The sequence below is a fragment of the Typopeltis vanoorti genome, chromosome 6 (genome assembly GCF_054136105.1).
Source record: "Typopeltis vanoorti isolate ZY-2024b chromosome 6, IOZ_Tvanoo_1.0, whole genome shotgun sequence".
NCBI classification, from domain to species: Eukaryota; Metazoa; Arthropoda; class Arachnida; order Uropygi; family Thelyphonidae; genus Typopeltis; species Typopeltis vanoorti.
Genome location: NC_143554.1, coordinates 38,906,492 through 38,933,263, shown reverse-complemented (window position 1 = coordinate 38,933,263; position 26,772 = coordinate 38,906,492). Strand labels below are relative to the sequence as shown.

Below are 26,772 nucleotides of genomic sequence, written 5' to 3'. Positions count from 1 at the left end.
CTACTACTGCTAATCGAGGAATCAATTATCCAAATTTGATATTCAGATTCCGAATTCTAAACTCTCTAACTTACCAATTGTTGGTAGTTTAGCAGGGCTTGTATGGAGGTAGAAAGGCTTTCCTAAATATGATCATGTTTATAGTTCGCCCACCGATTAGAGGTCCCTCGACACTTCTGCGCATGTCAGAAAAAGGAGAATCCATTCCGATAATAGGGTAATCAGTCTGTCTTCTGGGATGAGTTTGTTTATTATTACAGGTCGAAAAATTTAGCTTTTCTTTTACGAACATTGCTGTTTTTAAAGTGTAACTATTTTGCTTGTATAACAGTTGGAAAAATGTACGTAGAGTGTTAATAAAATTAAAAAAAGTATAGCATAAAACAAAAATGTAACTAAGTTTATTTTTAAGAAAGTTTTCTATAAAATAAAAATATACCGAAAAATGGAAATTATTTCAAATGAACTTAGATATTCTAAACTTACAGTTGAGAGAACTGAGACACTTTAATGTCCTAAACTGATTAATTATTTATGACTTCGTGTGACTCTCAATAGCATGCAAAAAAAAATGTTGGAATCGGTGTCCGAATCGCCATCACTTTCACTTAAACTGATCACCAAAGGTTCGCGCTTTTTTTTTTAGGAGATTTAAATTTTGGCTTACCTTCACCTTTTGATTCCCTACGAATTCTTTTAACAATCGACCCCGATACGCCCGCAATTGCACTTGCACGTTTTATGACTTGAGAAAGGGGAACAAGAAGACGGCCTTCTGACGATTCTTTTTCGCAGAATGTCAGCACATTATTCAATATTCTTTTGCAAGAGCTACTGAAACGTGTAACAATAGAACTTGTTGACTGTACTGGAACAATCATACAAATGAATAATAAAAAAATAATGCAAAAAAGGAACAACAAAAATCAAGCTAGTACTAGTACAGCGACAGACAAGAAAGCACGTGATTTCGCATGTTGGCGACCAATTCGTACATCATTTCTTTCTCCCCTTCAGCATGAATCGACTATTCTTGGCACCAAGCCAAGAAGGGATCTATAAATGGTGGGTGAACTATACCAACAGTTTAATTAATTAACAGAGCATTTTTGAAAAGAATTTGTATTAATTAGTATTTTTTCCCCAAAATAATAGTTTTATTAAAATTCTTTACACCATTGCAGTAATACAGATTTTATAAATTGGAAACGTATAGAGGCAGAACTCGCCAACCTGAGCGCACATTTCCAGAAGATCGGGAATTCTTCTCCCTCACATCACCCTCCCCCAATTTCAATTAGAAATTGTTGATTTTCTAAATACTGCACCATACAACTCTGCAATTTTGAATTGGACAGTCAGACTACTGAAATACCAACTGTTGCTACATGTACATGACAGGAACTGCGACAAACCTCCCAGTTTGTTAATATTAAAGAACAGCCTTAGTGAGATTCTGATTTTGACAAACTCTCCTCCTCCTCTGGAAATGTATAGGTAATCATCCGAATGAAAGCTGTTTCCGTGAATAACTACCTTAAATTTCTGCATAGTTTATTATTGAAATATATTTGTGTTTTTGTGAAACAAAAGTTGTATTTCGTTTTATGTATAATGTACTTAAAATGCAGATTTGAATCGGCTTATATACTTCGTGGTTTTATAAAATAAGTAGATGATGATAGGAGTCTTAGGAATAGTTTCTTAAAAGATTCACAATGATTAATCTCATTAGTATTACTTTATACATAAATTGACAATTTTTTGTATAAGAAAAGTGATATACCGTATATAGTATAGATTTCTAATACGAGCTAATCTCGTAGTTAATCCGAAGAGTCATGTAATTCCATGGGACTTGAGAATAATAGAAACGTAGTTTGTATGTTTACACAGTTAATTAATCCACAAGTTAACCATTTGTGGTTCCACGAAAATGTGGTCTCCGTATAGTTGTGTACTGTACAGAGGCTACATTTTTTGTTACTTCCAAAGGTTTATTATGATAGCACATATTTTACTTTGTATGCAGAAAAGAAAAATTCAGTCTAACTAGAAGGAAATACTTTTATTCATGCTGCCACTTTGTGTTTTGTTATGCCACTAATATAAACGAATTCAACAGAATAAGCTCTAATAATTCTTTGCTTGGTGACACTTTTCTATTATTAGTAAGATAAATTTGAACTTATTAATATTTGTTTTTTTGTTTTCGTTGGGTGTGGTTAATTAGTTTCCAAAATCTAACGAAATTTGGAAATTATTCTCACTTACTTTTTCGTGCTTTTGCATTATATGAATCTCTTGCAACTGCTGATTCTTATATCCCCCCCCCCCGACACACACCAAACGCGAATGTGGTTCTTGGATGTTTCCGGTATCATTCACATCATGAATAATAATTCATCCGTTAGCATTCTAGCATCTGTATTTCCATTCTTTCAATAACAGTTTGTGGAAATTTAAATATGCTACTACACAGGAATAGGAAAAGAAGAGAGAGATTTCAATATATTAATCTCGCAATGCTGACTTTAGAAGGTTTTATTTAAGACGACTTTTATTCTAAGCTCTAATTATGTCATTTTTTTTTTTTTTTCAGTGAAGAATAATTTATACAGAAACAATTGTATTCGCAATTTTAGGGAAGTAGACGAATTTTATTGCTCGATATGATGATTATTGGACGGTTGAAAAAGTTTTTAAGAGTAGGTTGGTTATTTAACCAACCTTAACACATACGTTCATGGCTGTATAATGATATAACAATCTGACATACGAAGTATCGAACCGCTGAGAGGCCAATTTCGGTATAACTGGATTGTATCACTGTCTGTTTGAGTTAATAAAACTGTAGTTGACTTTTTTTTTTTTTTCTAAACTGGAATTTCCAATGTTACACACACACACACACACCACACACACATATGTATATGTGTGTGTGTGTGTGTGTGTGTGTGTGTGTGTGTGTGTGTGCGTGTGTGTGTGTGTGTGTGTGTGTGTGTGTGTGTCTTTATAAAACTGGAAATAATAATATAATATTTGTATGGGGTTTCCCCATTCCTTTGGAGGGCGATGGTTGGGCCCTTCCTAATAAAGGATGAAGCTATATATATTCCTCTCTTTCTGACCGAAAGGCTTCGTCTATGCCGACTGAGCTACGGAGGCTCGACTGGATAATAAAAATTGTCCGTCCCTTTTGCAATCCTAATTATCTGGCTTTATGGCTTTTCGATTTCGAAATTTTATTTCATTACATAGTCGGTATGCATAAACACAGTATAATAACTGAAATAGTGTTGGAGACGCAGCGATAGTTAGCTTTTCGAGTATTTTTTTTTTTAAATTCTGATAATGCATAGCAATATACCAGCCCAAAAGGAAATGTGCTTTATCTACTCTATACTATAAAATGATAAGCTGAAATTGGAAACGGATGCAGGCTGTAACTTTTTAGTGAATAGCGATTTCATTCGAAGTCAGTTTGTGTACAATATACGTAACCAGTATCATCTCTCATGCGTAAACTTGGTCTGCTGCCGCTCGATTAAAGAATTAAAACAAGACCAGTGATTATAATTACCCGTCTACTAAGTTTAAATTAAAACAAACCCGATCTTTTAGATTTCCTTAATATCTATCCCAATGGCTTTAACAGGCCTTTAAGGCCCACAAATTTCCAAGCATGCTTGGATTTCGTACCCGAAATACGAGGATAGAATGGTCACTCCCATTCCTCAAGGTATTCTTGGCTGTATCCCTGTGTGTTCACGGGGCCGGTTTGCCTGCTTGCGGGATGAAAAACACCAGATAAACTGGCCGAAAAACCCTACTGCCCGCGCCCAAGACCGGCTAACTTGGCTATGGCTGAGAAAGATCCTTCAGCTCCTCACGTCTCCGACGGGAATCGAACCTAGGACATTCCCTCCCCAGGCATATGGTTGCGAAGCGCAAAGCCACTAGGCTAACCGCGCGGACCTTAATATAATAAGTTACTTTTTTTATTTACAAAAATTACAGACTAGTTTTTTAGATTAGAAACATAGCAATTTAATACATTTTAAAAACTTTAAAAATAATATTCAAAAGATTCAAGAGTGTACAGTAAAAAACTATTATTTATAGTGTGATTTCGAAATATATGTAATTATTTAAGTTACTGAAAGAGTAATTTTATTTATATATTTTTTTTTTTTGGTATTTACATTTTCTCGCATATTTGATGAGGGAGTGAGGCAGCGTGACACTCGGGCAACTTGAGGAGGCGTCAAAGTACAAAAGCCCTGAAGAGACGTATGATATCTTAGGATAATCCCTAATTCAAAATCTGATTAGCTGATAGCATGTTGATTCCTGAGGGTGTTCTTCAGTTGGCGAATATGCGTGCTGTTTGCTAACGTACGTCATATGACATTCAAGGAAATGACTTATTCATGCGCTTTTGAACAAAGAGAGAGAGAGAGAGAGAGAGCTGTCGTCAGACGCATGCACAAATACACATCTATATATACACACACAACATATACACGGGCTCAAAAGGTGCATTCATCATCTACAAATCTGCCAGTTACCATTTCCATGGTCTTCCTCAACTAGACGTGACATATACTGACTAGCAGATATTTAAAAAACAACTCTAGCAGTTAAGTGATTAAACAAATAATGACGTTGAAGACAAACTATAGATTTATCATTGCTGTAATTATGATTGTGAAAGCTCTTTCTGAAGGTAATTATTATTATTATTATTATTATTATTATTATTATTATTATTATTATTATTATTATTATTAACAGTTAATCCTCCAATTTTAATTTGGCAAAAATTGACAATGTTAATTTTTAAGCTAAAAATTTTCAGTAGAAAAAAAATGGAAAAAGCCGTTGCATACCTATATTAATGCGCATATATAAATTTTATGTGAATTTATCCTACTTATTTTCTGTAGTCTAGTGTTATTTTACTTTCATTAATGACTGTAAATTAGAAAATTCCAAATTCAGTCTATTCAACATTGAAGACAGAATTAATTATAAGTGATATTTCGAAATTTTACCCTAGTGTGTTTGTAGCTTTTTTTTTTTTTTTTTAATATCTTGATATATAAGTAAAGCGTTTTATGAGGTAAAGAAAATAAATTTTGAAAGAACAGCTTACATTTAGGTTTGTTTAAATTTTTTCAATGGATTACAAAGAAAAAAGCATTTTTATTCTTATTTTTCTTGCAATACTCTGAATCCGGATATGAAATTCGTTCTCAGGATTCATGGTAACGTTAGCGACATTTTTACTGTATTTGCATAACTTTATGTATATATATATATATATATATATATATAAGAAAGAGAGAGATGTTGTCAGACGCATGCACAAATACATACATAATAAACTGGTATATAAGTTAAGGCAAATGGGATCGGAAAATCATTTGGTTGATTGGATAGCAGACTGGCTTTCTAATCGATATCACAGTTGTGTATAGAGGTGCCACGTCTCTGAGGAGGAGAGTTACCAGTGGAGTCCCCCACAGGGGGCCACTGCTGTTCAATTTGTTTGTTAATGATACTGCGAGTGGTCTGCAAGCTGATATTCAGCTGTTTGCGGATGATGCTAAGCTGGGAAAAATTATTAGGAATGATACAGATGTGCTAGTGATTCAGAGCGATCTGAATAAAGTGCTATGTGGGCAGCCAAGTGGGGATGTCAATTTAACATCAGTAAATGTAAGGTTTTGCATTTTGGATCTCAAAAAAGTAAAGCTACGTATCATATTGGAGACATTGTATTACAGGAAGTGGAGGAAGCGTGTGATCTTGGGATACTGGTGGATAAAGAATTAAAGTTCAGGGGACATATTGCAAAAAAAAAATAAAAACAGCGCAAATGCCAGTATACTAAGAAGAACACTGACAAGTAGAGATAAGGATGTGGTCATTTCGCTGTACAAGACTGATAAGACCACATCTGGACTACTGCTCGATTTGGTCACCTGCGTTCCTAGGTAGAAGCAAGCTGTGGAAAGAGTTCGGAAGCGAATAGCAAAAGCAATGTCGGGATTGTGTAATACTGACTATGACGACAGGTTGAGAGAATGCAGATTACAGACTCTAGTCAGTAGGCGGAAGAGGGGCGATATGATTCAGACATATAAATTGCTAAAGGGTGCTTATCAAATAGATTTCGAGGATATTTTTCAAACGTTGAAGGAGGGAAGAGGATAGAGACAAAAGGTCATTCTTGGAAATTGTATAAAGGTGTGGTGCGGCATGACTTTTTTTTTTTTTTTTTTGCATGGAGAGCGGTTGATGAGTGGAATTCATTGCTAAATGGGATGGTGAGTGTGCAAACAGTGAAACAATTTAAGATGAGGTATGATAAACATTATCTCTGTTAGAATGCATCTTACTATAGCCTCCCTTGATGAGTCTCGACTCGAGGAGGTGTTTGTATAATAATATACGAGGCAGATAACACCTGACGACTTGCAGCACTGCTTCCAACAATGGAAAATTCGTATGCAAAGGCGTATAGATAGAGAAGGGGAGTATGTTGAAGGGGATAACAATTAAGTTGTACAATTGTAATAATAAACCACATTTTTTGCAACCAGTCTTGTTATTTAATAGCCACACCTCGTATAATATACACGGGCTCAATAAATACACTCGCCTGTGGCGAGTAACTGCACTGTGGACAAAACAGAATATTTTTATTTAATAAAAAATAATAATAATATCTCCAACCTAGGTAGAACCATTAATCATAATGTACAACCCCTACTGACTTATTGGGACATGGAAGTCTTGGGAAAGTAAATTTTTTGCATGGCAAGTAAGGTTTTTCATAATTCGTCGAGCCCTGTATATGTGTATATTAGCGAGAAAGAGTGCAGTCGTCAGACATAATAGACTGATTTTGTGGTCTTTCGTATCCTGGCATTAATTCTAAATCATATCCGATTCCAAACTCCGCAACTACAAACACAAGGAATATCTCCGTAGCAACGAAATTTATTCTTCAGTTAGAAAGACCAGGAGTTGAATCAAAACTGTCACGAAGGCCCATTATAAAAACCCGACCATGAGACTGGATTCAGAAAATATCTCACCTTCATATCACTTTTTCTACGGACGTACTGCGGTCTTACAACATGTGAGGTTTCAGACCACCCCCTTTCATATATCGAATCAGTCTCCTTTTTCTTCTTTCCCCTCTCCCGTAGATGCCTGAAATCAGTGGTGAGCTATAAGGGGCTCGCGCGAGCCCTTTGTTAAATTTTTCTAAAATTTGCGAGCCCCTTGTTCTTCTTGTTTAATAATCTTGTAGAACTAGAAAATACCACCGGAATGTATACATGCTACTTTAAATTCATTATGGATTTTCTGATAACTATTTAAAAAATAATTTCATTGCAGTTTGTTCTGATGGAGCTAGTGTAATGTTAGGAAACAAATCAGGTGTTGCAATCAAACTTCTACAAAATATCCCAACGTTGCGATTTGGCATTGCGCTCATCGTTTACACTTAGCATTAGACGATTCGATAAAAAACATTAAAGAAATAAATCATTTTGAAATATTTATGGATAAATTATATGCTTTTTATCATCAATTACCAAAAAATCAACGAGAATTAAAAAGATTGCAAAAGACCTTGGTATCGAAATTTTAGATCTGCCGAGTGTTTGGACCACGATGTGCAGCATGCAGTTTACGAACGGCTCTTGCTTTGTGGAGAAATTACCCGGCTTTATGCACGCATTTTGCATCGAACGATAAATATAAGGGCTTTTTCAATCGACTTCTCAATTTGGAATTTTTAAAAGGTCTACCATTAATGATTGATATGATACAGGAATTATCATATCTGTCAGAAGCTCTACAAAGTCGCAATATAAGTATTATAAGGGCTAAAGTAGGCCTTTTTTTTTTCTTTTTTTTGCTCGACTATGCGAGCCTTTTGTTAAAATTTCCATAACTCACCACTGCCTGTAATGGTTTAATAATGTTTTAAGAAGCAGTCATATACGTGCATAAATGACGTTAAAAAGACTTTATTTACGTCAGACGCAAAGAAAAATTTGGAATAATTTTCGCAAACCCAAAACAACTGTTAAAAATATTGTTATTAAACAACTGTAGCCTAAAACAAGCCTTAAAGTACAAGCCATTAGGAAAAAGAAAACCAGGTAGTCTTAAACGATTCAACGATGACTTCTAAGGCGGAACAGGCCATGCTAGGCCTAAATCCTTGATACGCATGATAAACAACTGTAACCACAGCAGTGCGAGATAAGTTTAGCCTGCGACCTATCTAGTGTAATACGATACGTGTTCGAGATTTCCTTTCACTGGAAGCAACAGTACTCTTACTTTGATTTTTATCTACCATTATTGACAATGCTAAAATAAAATAATAATTCTAAACAGTTTATAATTCACAGCGAAACACTGACATACAGAGAGAGAGAGAGAAAGAAAGAAAAGCGGAGAGCAAGTCTGCAGAAACTGCATATCCGTTGATTCACGGCGGCGTCGTGTCGTTAAAACCGTCGTATGAGAGGATCGTTGTAAGGCGGTGCTCTGTGTTTATTCTTGATTCAGTAAAAAGTAAACAGGTTAACAAAATTAAGCTTTATATATTTGTGTGCGAGAGAGAGAGAGAGAGAGAGTGCGTGCGTGCATTTCACACGTGTGACGACGGCAATTTATTCATTCAATCTGCATGTGGCAGGAACTGCTTAGGCTTAGCATATGTGCATCGTGTGGTCGTGAATGTTTGTTTTTATTTTAAGTTTGAAAATATTTTCCTTTGTATAGTTTAAAAAGGATAAGCAGATAAGAATTGAATGAAAATTTTGAGGATTTTTCAAGGCGGTAACAAACTCAGATGCTCAATTCATTTAAATGTTCCAACAAGAGCGTCAAAGTTGGAAACGTTTCAACGATGAGAAAACATTTAGCAGCTAAACACGGCATTATTTTGTAGAATGATTACTGGAGCATAAAGGAAGCAATGCTTCTAACAAATCAAAACCATCGACAGCTATTTCGCGAAAAATACCTTAAGTTATAAGCTTCTTTAAGCCGAAAGATAAGAGAGGTTTGCTTCATGATTTTTATAAGAAAACAGGAATGTATCATTCCAAAAAAGTTGTGAGAGGGGCAGAGATTTGGTCTTATCTCGGTGATGGGGCTAGTACAAAGATGTGATTATTTCAACATTTATCTGCATGGAAATGATAGCAAAATTTACAATCCTGGTTCGATTCCAATTTATAATTCGTATTCAGCATGCCAACTGGTAATATACATGGGCAGAAATTATTTGAGCACTTTCAATATCGAGAATGATATCAAATGCAATTGAGAAGCATATCAAATATCTAGGAGTAAGGAACCCATGTCTGGGTTTCTTACTCCGAGCCAATTCTATCGTTCACCCTTTTTCGATCGAATTTGGAAATTTCTTACACATTGTAAGCAACAACTACAAATGGAATAAAACTTAGGACAGGATATGAAGAAGGTTAAAAAAAATATATATATATATATATATATATATATATATATATATATATACCTGGAGACTCTTCCCCCCCTCAACCCCTCGAGTTGAGGGGGGGGGAAGAGTGGGACAAAAAACATGACATAAAAACATTTCAAATTTCGACTTATCTTTATATATATATATATATGCATAGCACTGCTATAGGTCACATCATTCAACCGAGCTGACCATTTATTTCTGGACTGGAATTTTGAAGCTGGCGGTTGGTTGACATTACTGTTTTAAATGAGAATGCAAATTTCTTTTGAAATTCGAACAATTTCATAACTATAGCAACAACAGTTTCGCTCAATTATCAAAATTGACGTCATCGATATATTTTAAATTACAGCCAACCTCTAGTTCCTGGATAGTTTTCGAGATCAGTATGCCATCAGCTGTGTACACAGACGTCATCCATACGAACAAGTATTATGAAACATTGCTACTACATTTTGAACAGTGATTTCAGTTATTATTATTACCATTTCTGTTAATTATATGTTAGTACTCTTTTCTGGTAACAAATATATATTTACAGAACACGATATAAAAATTATATAAAATGAAGTCTTCTTCTTCACGTTATCCGGCTTGGTGCAGGGTCTGCTATTTACGTGATACGATTTCAAGCGACCCCAACCGGCCTGACGTTGGGGAAAATATATTTATGTCTGCAGATGTGTGTGTGTGTGTGTGTGTGTGTGTTTACGGGGCCGGTTTACCTGTTTTGAGGGACGAAACGTCCGGTTTCCGAGTGAACAACCGTGTACCACCGAATGAGACCAGTTAATTTATTTCGTTGAAAGACACCAGATAAAGGTTCGTCACGTCATGGACGAGAATCGAACCCAGGTCTTTCCAAAGGGCTTCGTCTATACCGATTGAACTTTTTTTTTTTTAAACAACTGTTGCAATTATGAATTATATATACATCGAAGTAAGATTGTTATTCCATCGATTCAATCGAAGTCACAAATGATTTCGATGAATCGATGGTATCGAACTAGCTCAGTCGGTATTTTTCCCTCTTGATTAAAACGTAAAGTATACGTCACCCTTTCCATCACCCATAGTAACATACATGTCAAAAGGAACTTCGCTGTATATTATGGAATTCTAAGACAATAGAATTGAAATCATCTGCCTCTAAGCACAGTTGTGATCAGGGCTGTTGCCAGATTAGATCGCGCCCTGAGGCAAGCAATTAAATATCGCCGCTGATGGATTATAAAACAAAACTATAAGAAAATCTCCAATTGCTATTTTGTTTTTATTACAAGATAAACATTAATGCAAAAGGATTATATAATAATATTTATTAAATGTTTGTTCTACGGAGATATCGCGCAATAAAACTGTTTATAAGCTCTTCTAAATTTAAATTGTAAGCTATGTCCACCTCTATCAATATAGTTGCTAGACCAACCAATCTTTCTTGGGTCATTGCTGTTCGCAAATAATTTTTAATCAGTTTAAGCTTGGAAAAACTTCTTTCCGCACTTGTTACACTAACAGGAATTGTTTACGTAGCGACGGCACCTACCGCAATATGGCTGAACGAGCTCCCTTATTAATGCGTGCCACGAGACAGGCTGCTTCTATGCTACACCCTGTCGACGGTACTGGTTGTGACATTGATTAACGTACACATTTTTATTTCACTCTTAGGTGTAAATAGAATAAAAACAATAATATAATTTCTTGTGAGGATTCAAGTATAATTGCTATCGTTTTTTAATCCACAAAATTGAAAACATCTCATTAGTATGGATGGTCCTTTGGCTGGAAGACTTGGATTCGAAACCCTTCTAGGATACAAAGACTCTTTAATAAGGGCTTCTCAACTAAGTATTAGGAGGTATGAGGAGTAGGATTTCTTTCTCACACAAATACACACCGGCTAGAAAAAGAATACACGTAATTAACAGACACAATGGACTGGTCTTGTAACTTTAAATGCTTTAGCTGTAATTCAAAAACACCAACCCAGCCTGCGCAGCTCAGTCGACAATAATATAACAACACCGTTTATATTATTGTGAATACTGTAGAATCTACAGTGTAGATTCTTAGCTCTACCCCTCTTGAATCCGCGCGGACTTAAATCCAAAAAAAAAAAAAAAAAAGTCAACATTTTTGTCTGGGTTGCAGTGCTAAAAATATCCTTCAAATTTCATATAATTTATTTAGTTTTTACGTTGTTATTTTATATTTATTATTATAAAATTATTAATAATAATGATTATTTTTATATTATTATATATCATTCCACTTTTCCAACGGTGAAGCAAGAATTACACTGCTGTTCAAAACCGACAAGTCATTGACAGTTTGATAATCTGAATAGGAAAATATTTTCTGAAATGCAAGCTGTATTTTTAGTATGGACAGACAACTCGTCACTTTTTTTTTCCTTCAAGATTCAAATTAGCAAACGTGATGACACATAAAATTATCCTTTAGAGCAGTCGCGTTTCTAACGACTGACAGTTTTGATCAGTCTGTCCGAATAAGCTGCATTAGATTACCTTCATTTCTTTTAGCTGGTGTATATTTGAGCAGTTTTGTTTTGTCTGTGAGAATGAATAGATATAAAAGATCACCATGTATAATTTTGCAACTCGCATATAAATACGATAAGATATGTAGGATTAGTTTTTAATAAAAGTAACAATCGAATATTTATTCCTGTGCAAACGACTACAGAACGAGTATTATAGCATCTATTACAATGTAAGTTTTATACCGGTTTGAATTCAAATATTGGCATCCAGAACGATACATCCCGAGGAACAAAAATAAGAATCACATTGAATGTTTATATTAAAATAATGGTTATTAATGACAAAACTTCAGCATCAAAACATTGGTTTTAATACCATGACTTCAGATATCGATGCCGCTACGATTAGTAGTGCAAGCCAGTAAATAAAGAAAATAAAAAGGAAAAGTGGTGTTAGTCTACGAACGAGTATGATTAAGTGGAAATTTATGGTTCCTGAAGTAAGTTTTTATTTTATTTTATTATATTTTAAATGTCCGCGCGGTTAGCCTAGTGGCTTTGCGCTTCGCAACCATATGCCTGGGGAAGGAGTGTCCTAGGCTCGATTCCCGTCCACGACATGAGGAGCTTAAGGATCTTCCTCAGCCATAGCCAAGTTAGCCGGTCTTGGGCGTGGGCAGCAGGATTTTTTCCGCCAGTTTATCTGGGGTTTTTCATCCCGCAAGCAAGCAAACCGGCCCCCGTGAACACACAGGTTACAGTCATAAATACTTACGGTAAGGAAGGCAACGGGAAACCACCTTGCTCATAATCATCTCTCCCTAGAATGGTAGCATTTAGCTACCCTCCCGCGGCCGTATGGCAGATGGGAACCAGAAGAGATATTTTAAATGTGCATTACTTCACAATATCACTAACACAATACACAATACAATTGCCTTTTGTGTTAGTGATATCCAAATAGAGTCGTAGACCACCATGACCACCACCATATTTGCCTCTTTCTTAGGGCTTTCAACTGAAGGTGTTCAAACGGAAGTGGAATGGGGTTTTCAACCCGCAAAACCGTCAAACCGGTTAGAAGAACACGTAATTACAGACATGATGCATGACTTCATAGCTTTAGTTGCTTCTGTCTATCCAGTCTGTTTCATAACGTCAACCGACTGCCGTAAGGTTTAGAACAGCATAGTTAGCTGGAATCATCGACTTGTCGAGTTTCAGAAAACACTCCACATCCCAAATATGTTCAGTGATATTGAGATCAGGTAACTGAATGGATTGGAAACGATCCATTATATTTCTTATTATGATTCTTAGACCATCCTGAACAACATGTATCCAATGACATGATGAGTTTCCTTCTTGAGGTATCCATGCAGGTTAAATAGCCAACATAAATGGATGCACTAAGTGTTGTACCGCATAATTCGCTGCTTGCTGTTCAAGCATCCTAAGGAATGTTAGCAAAACATTCCGCAGATTTGTATTGTTGTGAACAAGGCATGGTGGGTTCATGGCTTTGTGTTGTCACCTTATCTTTGTCCTTCGGAAATCGAGATTTATTACTACATCTGTGATCTCTTTTCAGACGTGTTGTGTTCAGTGCCGATGTCCCTTCACTCACCTTCGTCTTTTGTTGGACAGGCGTATTACCCTCAATAGTCATATTTTTTTATATATTTTTATGTTGGGCCCATATACGAGAGGTTGGCTGGTTAACCTATAGTACGTTAGTACCGTATATGGATAAAAAAAGTCCTCCGCAGACGACAGGATTTGAACCTGTGCGGAGAGACCCCCAACTGATTTCTAGTCCGTCGCCTTAACCACTCGGCCACGACTGCTTCGACTGGGACAAACCACGTGTGAGATATGCTGCTATATCCCATTCGGTGCAGGCACATATAAACTTCCTCGCGGTCCCTGATTGTTAATTTTTACAAACAGTAGCGTGCTTATTGGATCTTATAATTCGATCAGTCCTACTGCCTCTCGCATCGATCAGCTGTGTCAAATCACATGCGAGACGTTGACTTGGTGTTTTCGTTTATCACACCGTTTTTAATATAATTGAGACGCTTACACATCTTATTCGAAGCAGAGCAACGCTTTCTAAGATGTTCTTACAGGCCCCACCTCGCTTTCACTATCCCACCCCGCGCACGAAGTCAAACGTCCTGTTTATTCATTCTCCTCTCTCTCATACACACAATCTAAATGTGCATATTTGTCTCCTGGAATCAGTTTGTAGCTTGTTTTATATCCAAACCCCCCCCCTTTCCCCACGTGTCAGCACGAGCAACACACAGCCAGTATAGTGCATTCCATTCAGCTTAAGGATGTCTCTAATATTTTGGGTATAAAAGTATACAGCAATGTGTATGAGTAGGAATAATCTTCCAATTAAAGCCAGTCGGAAGATACCGAGCTCGGCATTGAAAAGGACGCCTGAATGCAATCAGACAAAAAAATTTATATTCAGTGCAACTAATTCTGAAAATTCCCAACTGCCTTCTGTTTTTACGTATGAGATTTATTTCTAATATGAAATTACCAATAAAACAGAATCATGGCACCCACATCCTGAAGCGGGTCCCCAGGCCAGATTTTTGGCGGGCCCCCTATCTGTCGCTCAGGTTAAGGACAACACATTGCTATATACAGTCTACAGGGTTTAGGATCAATTAGTTTAAGTGATAACACAAAAGCAATATTTATTTAAAAAACTACCAACATACATAATACAAACTAATAATAATATTCAAAATTACTTCAAAGTATATTTTCTAGCGTTTGTCAATAATGTCAGTAAAATCAATTCGCTTAGCAAAATCACTTTCGATGCACAAAATTGCAAGATTAAGTCGTTCCTGGCTACTTATAAATATTTTGGAATTCTTGAAAGCCGATAGTTCGTACTATCTCTTGCCGCATGTTGTTTTGAGATTATTCTGGACCAAGTAAAGGTCATCACATTTTATATCAGATTTTTCAGCAGGTAATTTAATAAAAAGGTGGCACACCTTTTGGCAACTCCTATAGGTAAAGATGACCTCGCCATTGCTTCTGCCTGGTATCTCCACTTCTGGGCCTGGCTCCCACTAAAAAGACATATGAGAGGCTCTGTTTGTGCTAGGTTTTTGCCTGTCTCTGAGTAGGGCCACTGCTGAGATTATGGCTCTGGTTGGTGGTGGGGTGAGCCTACCACTGGGTAGAGCCAACGCTGAGAAGTTCTTTTTGGTGACAGGATGGGCCTGTCACTGAGTGGAACAACGCTGAGTTGGGCGATCTTTCGGGATAGGCTAATTTTTAGAGAGGTCTTTACTTAAATATACCTCGATAAAGGTCGAAACTAGTCTGGGTTGTGGCCCTTCCCTTAATGCATAACATTATACATATCCGCAAGGAGATGTGTTTTGCATTATGGGAGATACTGAGATAGGAGTGATGTTAGCTTGGTCCACCTTTGCTACGAGTTTCTCGGTGTTGTACTACCTTACCCCAGTCCTGAAGATATTTTCAAGCGCAAACTTTGTTTGCTCACATTTGGATAAAGGATTAAACTAAATTTATTATATTCTAACCAAGTGAAAAATAAACTTCTAAAGACCTTTTCTTCCGTTGCAAGAGGTTCACATGTAATAGTCGCTTGACTTTCGACTGCCTTATGAGTTTCGATCTGACACTGATATTCTGTTTGGATTTCAATGTGACAAACATTATCACCGCCTTCACTATGATCAGTACTGGGAACTACGTCCTTTTCGTTTTAAGATTTGAAAAATTTGGTTAGAAATTGACGACCTCGCGATGCTTTCGATTCTCTCTCGAATTTAAGTTTCCTCTTCTGAACCCCGGACTTATGTTTGTACTTTGAATCAGACATTGAGAATTTATTTATTTTAAGTAGAACGTTTTGCTTGATTGAGAGCAATTTATTTAAATGTTTTTAATATCTCAAATTTATATGATCTGAAAAGAAATAATAATTAAATTTGTTTCATACAAAAAATCATAACTAAAAAGCTTTATATTTTCTTTTACTTACTAACCAGCAAAAGTTTAATTCCAATAAGACAAATTCTTCTCAAATAAAGAATTTTGTAGAAAATTTTCAGTTTCTTGAGATCAACTTAGCCAACTAAAACTAATCAAATAAAGCTTTTTTTTTTTATGAATAAAATAAAATCCTCTCAGCATCCGTAGCATCACAACGTAGGTATGGTAGTGTGCCGGTAAAGCCGGCATTGAAACGAAGCGTGCATAGAAAGCGAGACGGGCGAACGAAAACTAAAGTAAATCCTTTCGAATGGGAAGTTCAGAAGAGTAACCATAAGTCCGAAAAGATGGATAATATGGGTTGGAAACAATTGCAAAAGCTAGTAGTCCCTCTCGGCACATATTCATATTTTAAAGTTTCTTTTTGTCTTTTATTAGGCTCATTTAACTGGCCGACCCGACAAATGCCTTCCCTCCCCTTAATTCCGGGTCCCAGGCTAGAGCCCTGTGAGCCCCGCCCTTGTGGGAGCCATGAACAGAATATACTGTACAAGGATCCAAAGTTACACGAACTGTTCTTTTAATTATTTTTTTTTAATTCAAACTACTTTAAAAGAAATGCTTTTCTAATTAAACTTTTAGTATTCTTTATCTTATTTCTTCTATTGAATATTAGTATTCAGGGATTTTTTATATTAAAGGGAATTTATAAATGTAATTAAATCAAAGTGTGATTTATATTGTAAGTTTGCAAATTTCGCTGGTATCTTAGAAGGCATAAATGACGTAGGAAGGTGAAAGGGTTCACAAATATTGAGGGGTCTAAGGCTTAATGCTTTACATATCACATAGTATTACCAACAAAACCATAATCACCATTGTGTGTGTGTGTGTGTGTGTGTGTGTGTGTGTGTGTAGAAAGCTGACCATAATGATTACTTGAACGATTTGTAACTAAGTTCATATCATTAGGTATTTTGCCATTAAAATTTAATATAACTTTTAGGTTTCAACTTACTGTAGCATAAAAATATTTCTGCGTATGCACCAGGCGTTCAGATTAATGCTATAATCATCTACTACCACATCAACAAAAGCCCACTATGGATTCTTTCTTTTAATCATGAGTGCATTCATATAACAGTCTTATTACAACATTCACACATTACAGTAGCAGTTAAATGATGAATATAGTGATTTCACATAATCCCATAGTAAACGTTCACTGCACAGAGTTCGACAAATGGTGTAAAATCCTACTCGACACGTAAAAATGTACTAGCCGAAAGCTCCTTTAAAAAAAAAAAAAAAAATTATCTCTCTCAATAAATCAATAGGAGCCCCATAAACTGATCAATGTTACTGTATCTGGTGTTTATATATACATATAAAATTATGTTTAAATATATATATATATTTAATAAATAAGAAAATCTGTTTCGTCCGATCTTCAGCTGCTCGCCAACTGGCAAAATTACTCGCTACCTGCAAGTGGACGAAAGTATTTGTCGAGCCCTGACTACGGAGATGATATATATATATATATATATATATATATATATATATATATATATATATATATATATATATATATATATATATATATATATATATATATAAATCTCTCCGTTCATGAAATCTCTAGAACATTTAAGAGTTCATCCAATGAAAACGATGCTTTGCAATCCTCACTAAATAAATAAAAGCACCATGCTTCTTATTTGCATTATCAAACAGGATAAAAAGTATTTTTTTTTTGTATTATTTTCTTATTGCATAATTATTTCTCCTTTCTGTTCACAGATTTGACGTATTCTGATACGGAAACTAAGCGGTACTGTAATTCGCCACAAAATATTGTACTCGGAAAGGAAGGTAAGTGGGGTTTTGGATGTCAAGTTAAGCATCTGAAATTCTTCCATTACTAATTCTGTTGTTTTCTATGCCTTCTGGAAGTCCGTAAATGATGAATTTTTTTTCTTTTAAACGAAACAATAAAAAAAATTCAAATTCATTTTTAAAAAAATGTCTGAAGATTTTATTTATGGATAACATTTATAAATCCAAGAATATGAGAGCAAAATTACAGAGATACAGTATACATAAAAAAGCCTATACCGGGAAGGGGGAAAGCTACGTAGGTCCAAGAGCCATAAGGTTTTTTCAGATGATTTTGTCATTTGTTTATGATAAACACAATAAAAGTCAAAATTGCTCGAGACCGAATGTGGCTCGCGAGCCTAGGCAACCTACAAATGCCCATAGAGGGTGCACTACCTAGATAGGAATTTAGAGTTACTCACGCATTTCACTTAGTATTGTGTTTTATTTGAGTGTGCTACAAGTGTTATTTGTAATCCCTGAAGATGTCACAGTGACTCAGATGAAATATTGGAAGCGTTAAAATTAGTTTTTTTAATCCTTTCCTAGAACAGTGCTTCTTAAAAGGAATGATATTTGGGTGTTATAACCTAAAGCATTAACCCTGGTGTACAGTTCAAAATCCCGAGATTTTTGTAGTTACACAAAAATTTTCCATCAGGCTTAACCTCTTTATAATTATACGTTTACAATTTATTATCATAATTAAATTTTTGATGTGTGTGTGTGTGTGTGTGTGTGTGTGTGTGTGTGTGTGTGTGTGTGTGTGTGTGTGTGTAGTTCCCGCCCACGGAAGATTTATAGAAATCTATCGCACAAACGTGCTGTGGGTAGGCTAAAGATATTTTTTATTTTATATTATAAACATTGTACTTTTTATTGTATTTTTTTGTCTCTAGAGCAGGTTTTCCTGCTCTAGAGACCAAACATGGAATTTTTTCAAGCCACATCAGGCCTCCAATAAGGAGGATGTTCCGGTGTTCTCACACCGGACGATGAAATTGACACTGTACTTAAACAATGATTGCATCTCCCCTCCACAACAAACTATTGTGAAATTATACTACATCATCCCCCATGGAGGATTAAGGTTTTTTTTTTCTTTTATTTTCAAATTATTCTTACATGTTTTGGAAACCCATTGTAGAGATCAAACATGGAACTCTTTCAAGCCATTTCAAATCCTAACAAGTTGCGGTTTCACAATGGGCGATGAAACCTAAAGAAAAACACAAACACCCATCCTCGCAGCGGGATTCGAACTCAATATTAGTTGGAAAGCAGTTTCTTTAACCACTCTGCCTGCAAAATGTACAATAATAGATCATTTACAACAGTGTATATTATTTATTATTAAATGATTCAAAAGAAAAGCCTCTATCTGTATTCCCTGCATCAAAGACTGGATTCGAACCGAGGTTTTTCGAACCAAAATAAGTTGTTTCTGACTGAACTATGGGGCTCGTTATTCTATCTAACCACTAGTTGTGTGTCTTGAGAGAGTTGGAATTTGAGAGTTTTTAAAAGCAGTTCAATGGATTTTCTCTGTGTGTATCAATATTCACATCTCTTTCATTTCCAGTGTAACTTGAATGCAATATAAATAGTCAAAGAAAAAAAATAAAACTATTTCAAACTTAAAAATACTTCGCCAGGAGTATTCGATAGAAATTTGCAAGCTGAAACTTTAAATTCACTTAATGAAACAACCTGAGCAATATATAAACAAATAAATAAATTAAACCGAGCATAAATGTATGGTTTTGAAATGCACTCGTAAGTAAAGCAATTGTTAGCCTCATTATGTCTAACCCTATTTATACATCTATTTCATACCAATGAAGCAATCTGAGCATGCTTAAAACAATACTGATGAAAAGTAATTTTTTCTCATAGTAGTAGTAAAGATTATGGCAATCCTTCTGCTTTCGTAATGCTATATCACGAGAAGAAAGACCATTACACATTCTTCGATTTTAGTGGCTTACTAGGGAATTCCGCTCTTTTTTTTTTTTTTTTTTTTGGTTGGTTCTAGAGAGTTAGTCGATCTTTGGATCAGACAAGTAGAGTCGCCCTTCTAGAAACTCCATCATTTTCACCTCACAATCGAACAACTGACCACAGAATGAATATTTATACAATTGTCTGCCACACTCTCGTTCATGACATTTAAAACATCGGATCACGAATTCAACTATCGGATTAAAAAAAAAAAAACTTTTTTTCCCCCTAATGAGTAACGAATTTATTAATAAATAAATTTAATATTAAAAATTGCTTTATTAAAAATATCTCATCCTCACCACGAACAAACATCAATGATAAAAGTTTCGTATCAATAACAATGACAAGTGCAAACGAATATGGGCGTTAGATCGCAGTGCATTTGTTTCGTGTAACAATAATTAAAAAAATATTATTATTATTATTATTATTATTATTATTATTTCGGGCAACTCCAAGGAGTCGATAGACTCATCGAGGGAGGCCCTAACGTCATGTCAAGAACAACTATTCGACATTCACACAATATCTATCATACCTCGCCTTGAACTCATTCACAGTCAGAGCACCCACAACAGACTCTGACAGCCTATTCCACTCATTCACCACTCTCCAAGTAAAAAACCTAGCTCTAATACCCCTGCTAACTACATTCTTTCCCAGCTTCCATGTATGGTCCCTAGTCCTCCCACCACAAGTCCTATTCTCAGAAATATGTTCTGGATTAATCTTATAAAAACCCTTCAGTAATTTGAATGTCTCAATCATATCACCCCTTTTCCGCCTATCAACCAATTTTTGCAACCCACAAATCTTCAACCTGTTCTCAAAAGGTTCATTTCATAGACCTACCATCATCTTGGCGACTCGTCTCTCTGGATCCTCTCCACCTCCTTCCCATCAAGAAGAAACCCTGGCACCCATATCTGGGCACAGTAGTCTAGATGGGGTCTCATCAAGGCTCGATACAGAGGAACAATAACTTGTTTGTCTCTGCTTGCTAAAGTATTTTTCAGCAACCAAGTGATTTGATGAGCTGATTTAGTCACTTTTGCGATGTGCCCCTAAACTTCAACTCCCTATCCACCAACACTCCCAAATTTAATTCTTTTCATATTTTCAACAGTGACACTCGTCATAATTCAGCCTTGTATCTATAATAAATAAATAATTAATATTATTTTAACAAAATAAAATAAGATTTACAAAAAATAATTCACCAAACAAGCACCAATAATAAACGTTTCATATCTCACAGAAATAAGGCAGTAAGCTTATTAAAAATACACTGCTGTTTGAGCAGTTACAGTTGGGAATGACGTAACGTGCAATGGCAAGAGCAAACTAATATCAGCGTTAGATCGCAGTGCATTTGTTTCGTAATCAAAAGCATTAATCGAACAATTCCAATTATTAACTATTCAATCAATGTCGAAACATAAGCTGTAACCTTTAACATGATGTACTGCATTTATATAATGTTGTTAGCATTGTTATTATTTATAAACACAAACAAAATTTAATTTTTTCATTTTTTCCTTGGGGGTGCTGCAGTGTCGCAGTGCTTATGCACGGGCTGCCACTGGGCGGGAGGTTTAAGAGAGGGCCACAGTGGAGACAAAACTACTGCATTAACTATTTTCTGAAATTAAGACGTTTAATTTTTTCCTTGGGGGTACTGCAGTGTCGCAGTGCTTATGCACGGGCTGCTACTGGGCGGGAGGTTTAAGAGAGGGCCACAATGGAGACAAAACTACTGCATTAACCATTTTCTGAAATTAAGACGTTGGACCATCTTGGAAAATGACACTTATATTTCAGCTTTGATGTAAATTAAGCTAAAATATAGGTGTCTCTTTTCATAGTGCTCAAGGCATGTAAAGAAGTGTATTAAAATAACATCTCATGTAAAAAAAGCAAGCACTCAGAAAGTGAAATTTGAACTTTCACTTTAAGACATTAACGTTTCAAATGTATACAAATATATAAATACCCCCCTTCGAAAGTTCCAAACACAATTGCAGCAGCCCCAAACAACTCCACTAATAAAATCGTCTACCAAGTAGCTTCTAAACTGCATCCGACTCGCTGCTTTCTTGATACAGTATTTGGGTAGTCTGAAGTATTTTTAAATGCATATAAATTAAATTCACTCTTGATTTCAAGATGTATGGTTTTTATATTTGTGTTTTTGTGTGTAAAAATTTATGATTAGCTACATTGAAGAAGTAGTGGAGTAATGTTTCTAAAATGTTTCGTTTCAGGTAAAGTTGGCAGTTCTTACTCGCTGGAGATGGCCATCGTTGTGATACGACATGGCGATCGAGCCCCAACAGTGCCAGTAAGGGACTTAGCGTCTATTGACTGTAGTGCTGAGAATTCAGATGTTCTTGATGAATACCTTTCGACCATGAAAGATTTAAAACGCCCTTCTTCGGCTGATCCCTTCTCAGAATTCCCGCTGGTACCTTCTTATAATTCTTGCGTGGTTCTCAACGATTTGACGATGAAAGGAGCCCTTCAGCATCTGAAACTAGGCCAGTTGCTGAAGTCTGTGTATAATAAGAAGCATCGTCTTCTTTCTTGTAACTGGTCCCCACGGCAGGTGAAGATTTACAGCACGGTAAAATCACGTTCTTTTCAGAGTGCTCTTGCTTTTTCTTATGGGTTCCTTCCTACATTTCCTGATTCCCAGCCCAGTATCGAAGCATCCGACAATTCCAGCTTTTGTTTAGAGCAACGTTATTGCCAATGCCCGAATATTGACTTCATTAAGACCATGCAGTATCTCCAAAAGGAAGCGTTCTTTTCTCAAAGTGGAGCTGAAGAAATGGTCCAACGTCTTAATCCCATTCTTAAACGATATAGAAACCAAGCCAATGTCACTTCTCCCTATGATCTGCTCGATGCGCTTTTAGCTTATGCATGCCATGGATCTCCATTGCCTTGTATACCCGAGACGGAGGAATGTGCAACTAATGAGGACATAAAAATGCTGGCAAACTTCTTTGCAACCGAGAGCAAGAATATTATCTCAACTAAGGAATTTAAAACAAGTTCCGATGTTACCGTATACGGATTATTAGTGAGCATAGGAAATCACATCAGGAATTTCATTAATCGATGTAAAGAGGCACCGCGTTTTGTCCTTTATTCCGGTCATGACCTTACTCTGATTCCATTAACGACCGCTCTAGGGTTTGGAGATTCTTTGGTCGTACCTTACGCATCGAGACTAATCTTCGAAGTTTATTACCGAGGTCTGCGCATGTTTCCGATGAAATGTTTATTTGATTTGTTACCATCTATAGTCGATACGAAACGAAGTGAGTCCTTCAAAAACTATTTCATCAGAATTGTTTACGATGGCAGAGATGTCACTGCATTAACCCCTTTCTGCAGAAAAGGGATTAAAGAAGGAAGTTCGGATAAGATTTTCTGTCCATTGGACAACTTTTTGAATTTTATCAGGGAAAACCGCATTTTGTTTGAGACAACATGCAGTTAAGCAAAATGTGTTTGCCATATTTTTGTAACAGTCATAGTGACTATAATTCACTGTGATTTTAACATTTTAGCATAATTATAGACTGAAAGAAAGAAAAATAGTATGCGATATAACATTCTTTGAAATAAATAAATCAAGCTGAAATAAAGAATATTACACCGGTATCTCTTTGCAATATTTATGAGGGAACATTTTATCGGGGATATTAACCACCTCACCGGCCATTATGGATCAAATAGGCATCATCATACGCTTCGTATCCATCATATTTTCAATGTAATATCAATGATATTATAATTTTAATATGAACTTCGCATCCATCATAAACTTGTCTATAGACGTCTTGGCCGGTAGCGTGGTTAAAAGAAAAAGAATAATATTTATACCTTGAAAATAAATATTATATATATGTAAAAAGCATTTCTATTAAAACATTTTATTGTTCTGAAATTTAGCTGACAATTTAATTTTTCTAAACTGGCTCATTTATTAAGTGGAAAGATGATGATAGTACACGTCCGTACATCGCAAAAAGACACCATTTTGAGTCACTAAATTCAGTTAGGATTATTCTTTATTAAAAACTGTGCCACACAAAAATAATTTATTTCAGATCTGCCTTTACCGAGAAATAAACTAAATTGGACAATGTTCAGTCTGCGTTTCTTGAAAATATACATTAGAAACTTATAAAAATAGCAGGAAACGGTGTGTAGTATCAAATATCACTTGCCACAGATTAAGTGCGACAAACAATCCTAAAGTACATTTCAATTATTATTCCTTCTCAACGAGATAAAAAGAAAATGGAATCAGAAGTCTCCGATTTATTTTCATAGACTCTTTTCAACATAATCTTCCCCCCTTTCAATATCTTTTCTTCATAGCATAACCTGCTTTTCAAAATACGTCTTGGTTTAGGTTGTTTATGGAACATGTTCTCATTTCTGCTTTGACTTGTTTCTCGTTTCCAAAAATAGATATATCCTTGTGATATACGTCTTCAATTTACATACAATCAACATAGCAAGAAATAAAAAGTATGAGGGAGCCAAGTCCATGCTGTAGGGAGTTTCAACACGTCAAATCAGATCTCTTCGATACATCGTGTGGAGGAGTCCTCTTGCGTGTTGCAAAATCAGTGAGTGGTGGATCCTCGCTAGATTAATTCATTGGTTTTTGTATTCGGGGTCTTTATAGAGCTTCTGGAGAAAATGCGTCATTTTCCCAAAAGACAACACTCAGCATGCACTGTTTGGTCCTTGGTGACATACCATAGACTGATTTTTCATTTTGGCGCTTCATAATAGACCGAACTTTTGTTTCCAGTGTCGATCTGTGAAAATAAATCATTGCCTTCCATTGTTAATATATGCAATCAGGCTCTTCTGCTTCATTTCTCTAGTAAATATAGTGACGACCAGCCTGCTCACTCTTTATCATAGCCAAGTTCTGTAACACTTTTGTGCTAAAATCCAGTGTTCAGTAGTGATCTGACTTATTTGCCGAGTTTCTCCGATTAACTACTTAAGCTTTCACTTTTCGAAAATCAACTTTGTGCTCAGCGACGGTACTATCTACAGTTGCTTAACCATACAAGTCTTTGTATAATTGGTGGTGTATTTCAAGTGGCATTCATACTGTCCTGCCTGAGATATTTGATACTGCAAACTGTTTCACATTTTTCAACAACCTTCTTCCAGTACTTCAGTTGTTTATGCAATAACAAGTTTAAGGGTGCAAGTTTCAGGTTTAAGCAGAATTAACTTTGACAAAAATAGTGCATCAGCCTGCAAAAGAAATATCGGCATTAAAATATCTAAGAATTAATCAAATGAAACAAGATGTACACTGCACATACTAAACTACTACTTCGTGCTGTTTAGTGCGACTAATGAGGAAGTATTCTTTCTTAATTGCGGTAAGTGTAACTAAGTTTTCAGCCAATTACCGGGACAGAGAGGATTATTAGGTAGCATTTTCTAAGCCAGCTTATTTCAGAAATTGCAACCAGCAGCAGTAGTGATTATCCTTGAGAACAAAGAGAATATATTAAGTCACGTAGGCACAAAGGTCGCTCCGTTACAGGCTCTACAAATGCCGTTAAGGATTACGGCGCAGAAAGGTAATCACACAATAAAAGATGGAAAGCCTGGTGTTTTGATTCTTAAGAAATCCTCAAGTAGTATTTGTAGTTCATCTACCTCGGCCGGTTGGGAGGTTAATACAACTTTGTACACCACTGTATACTGATCTGAATCTGAGAGATGAAGCAACATAACACGATTAACCACATTTCAAGATTACTCACACTCCAAGCGCATCGGGTGTGCAATAGTTTCGGAACACTCCTTGCATATAAGCGTCTTAGCTCTCCAAAAAATAAAAACAAATAAAAATAAATAAAAATGATTATGTAATATTAGCAGGAGACTTAAACGCAAGAATTGGAAACACGAAAATTAATAATAATATAGGAATATATGGAGAACATACTTTAAACAGGAATGGTAAAAAATTGATCGACTTTGTAGTTTATAATAACCTAAAAATAATGAATTCTTTCTATAAACATAAATATACTTGGGCAGCAAGAGGATGGAAATCAATATTAGATTATTTTATCCTAAATGAAAAGACATCAAAGTTCTCTTTAGATGTTAGAGTTCACAGAGGATATGAAATAAGTAGTGACCACTTCCTCGTTAAAATAAAACTAAGATTACCATCTGGCTACAAATAACAAGAACAGAAAGAAAAGTTAAAACATTTGTTTATAAAACTAGATTATTAAACGACACAAATATACAATGGCTATATGAACAAAGAATTAACCAATATTTAGATAAAATAAAAGAAATTGAAGAAATAGAAATAGATTGGCTTAATATAAAAACGATACTAAATGCAGCAGCAAATGAAAGCTTAGGAAATCAAAATAATCAAAAAGAAAAAAAGAAGCCTATCATAAATGGTTAAGCAGTAAAAGATTAGAATATAAAAGAATAAGAGCCATAGCTAAAAGAGAAGTCAGAAAAAGACAGAGAATCATTGAACAAATTTGTTTCTAATTTAGAACATGATTTATATAAAATAAGAACCAATGTATATAAGATTTTGAAACACTTAAATACAGATACTAAAGAAAACATTAAATTAAACACCGAATTGAAATTAGAAGAATTTCTATACAGAATTGTGGACAGATAAATTGGCAAACACTTAATGAAAATGAAAAAACAAAAGAAGAATTAGAAATCAGCCTGAAAGAAACAAGAAACGGAAAATCACCGGGAGAAGATACGCTAGGTTCAGAACTAT

The 26,772-nt window shown here is 35.5% G+C and overlaps 1 protein-coding gene and 1 non-coding gene across 2 annotated transcripts in view; one reads left to right on the top strand and one right to left on the bottom strand.

Moving 5' to 3' along the window:
* Positions 1–23,451, top strand: part of LOC150105393 (uncharacterized) — a 156,468-nt gene extending 133,017 nt beyond the window's left edge. Inside the window, exons 4-5 of the mRNA XM_090393951.1 lie at positions 17,862–17,933; positions 22,208–23,451. Of these exons, the coding sequence (XP_090250077.1) occupies positions 17,862–17,933; positions 22,208–23,451 (1,316 nt within the window). The remainder of the gene's footprint in view (positions 1–17,861; positions 17,934–22,207) is intronic.
* TRNAS-AGA (transfer RNA serine (anticodon AGA)) lies at positions 13,821–13,903 on the bottom strand. Its single transcript has one exon. It is a non-coding gene; the product is annotated as a tRNA-Ser (tRNA).
* Positions 23,452–26,772: the final 3,321 nt, after the last annotated feature.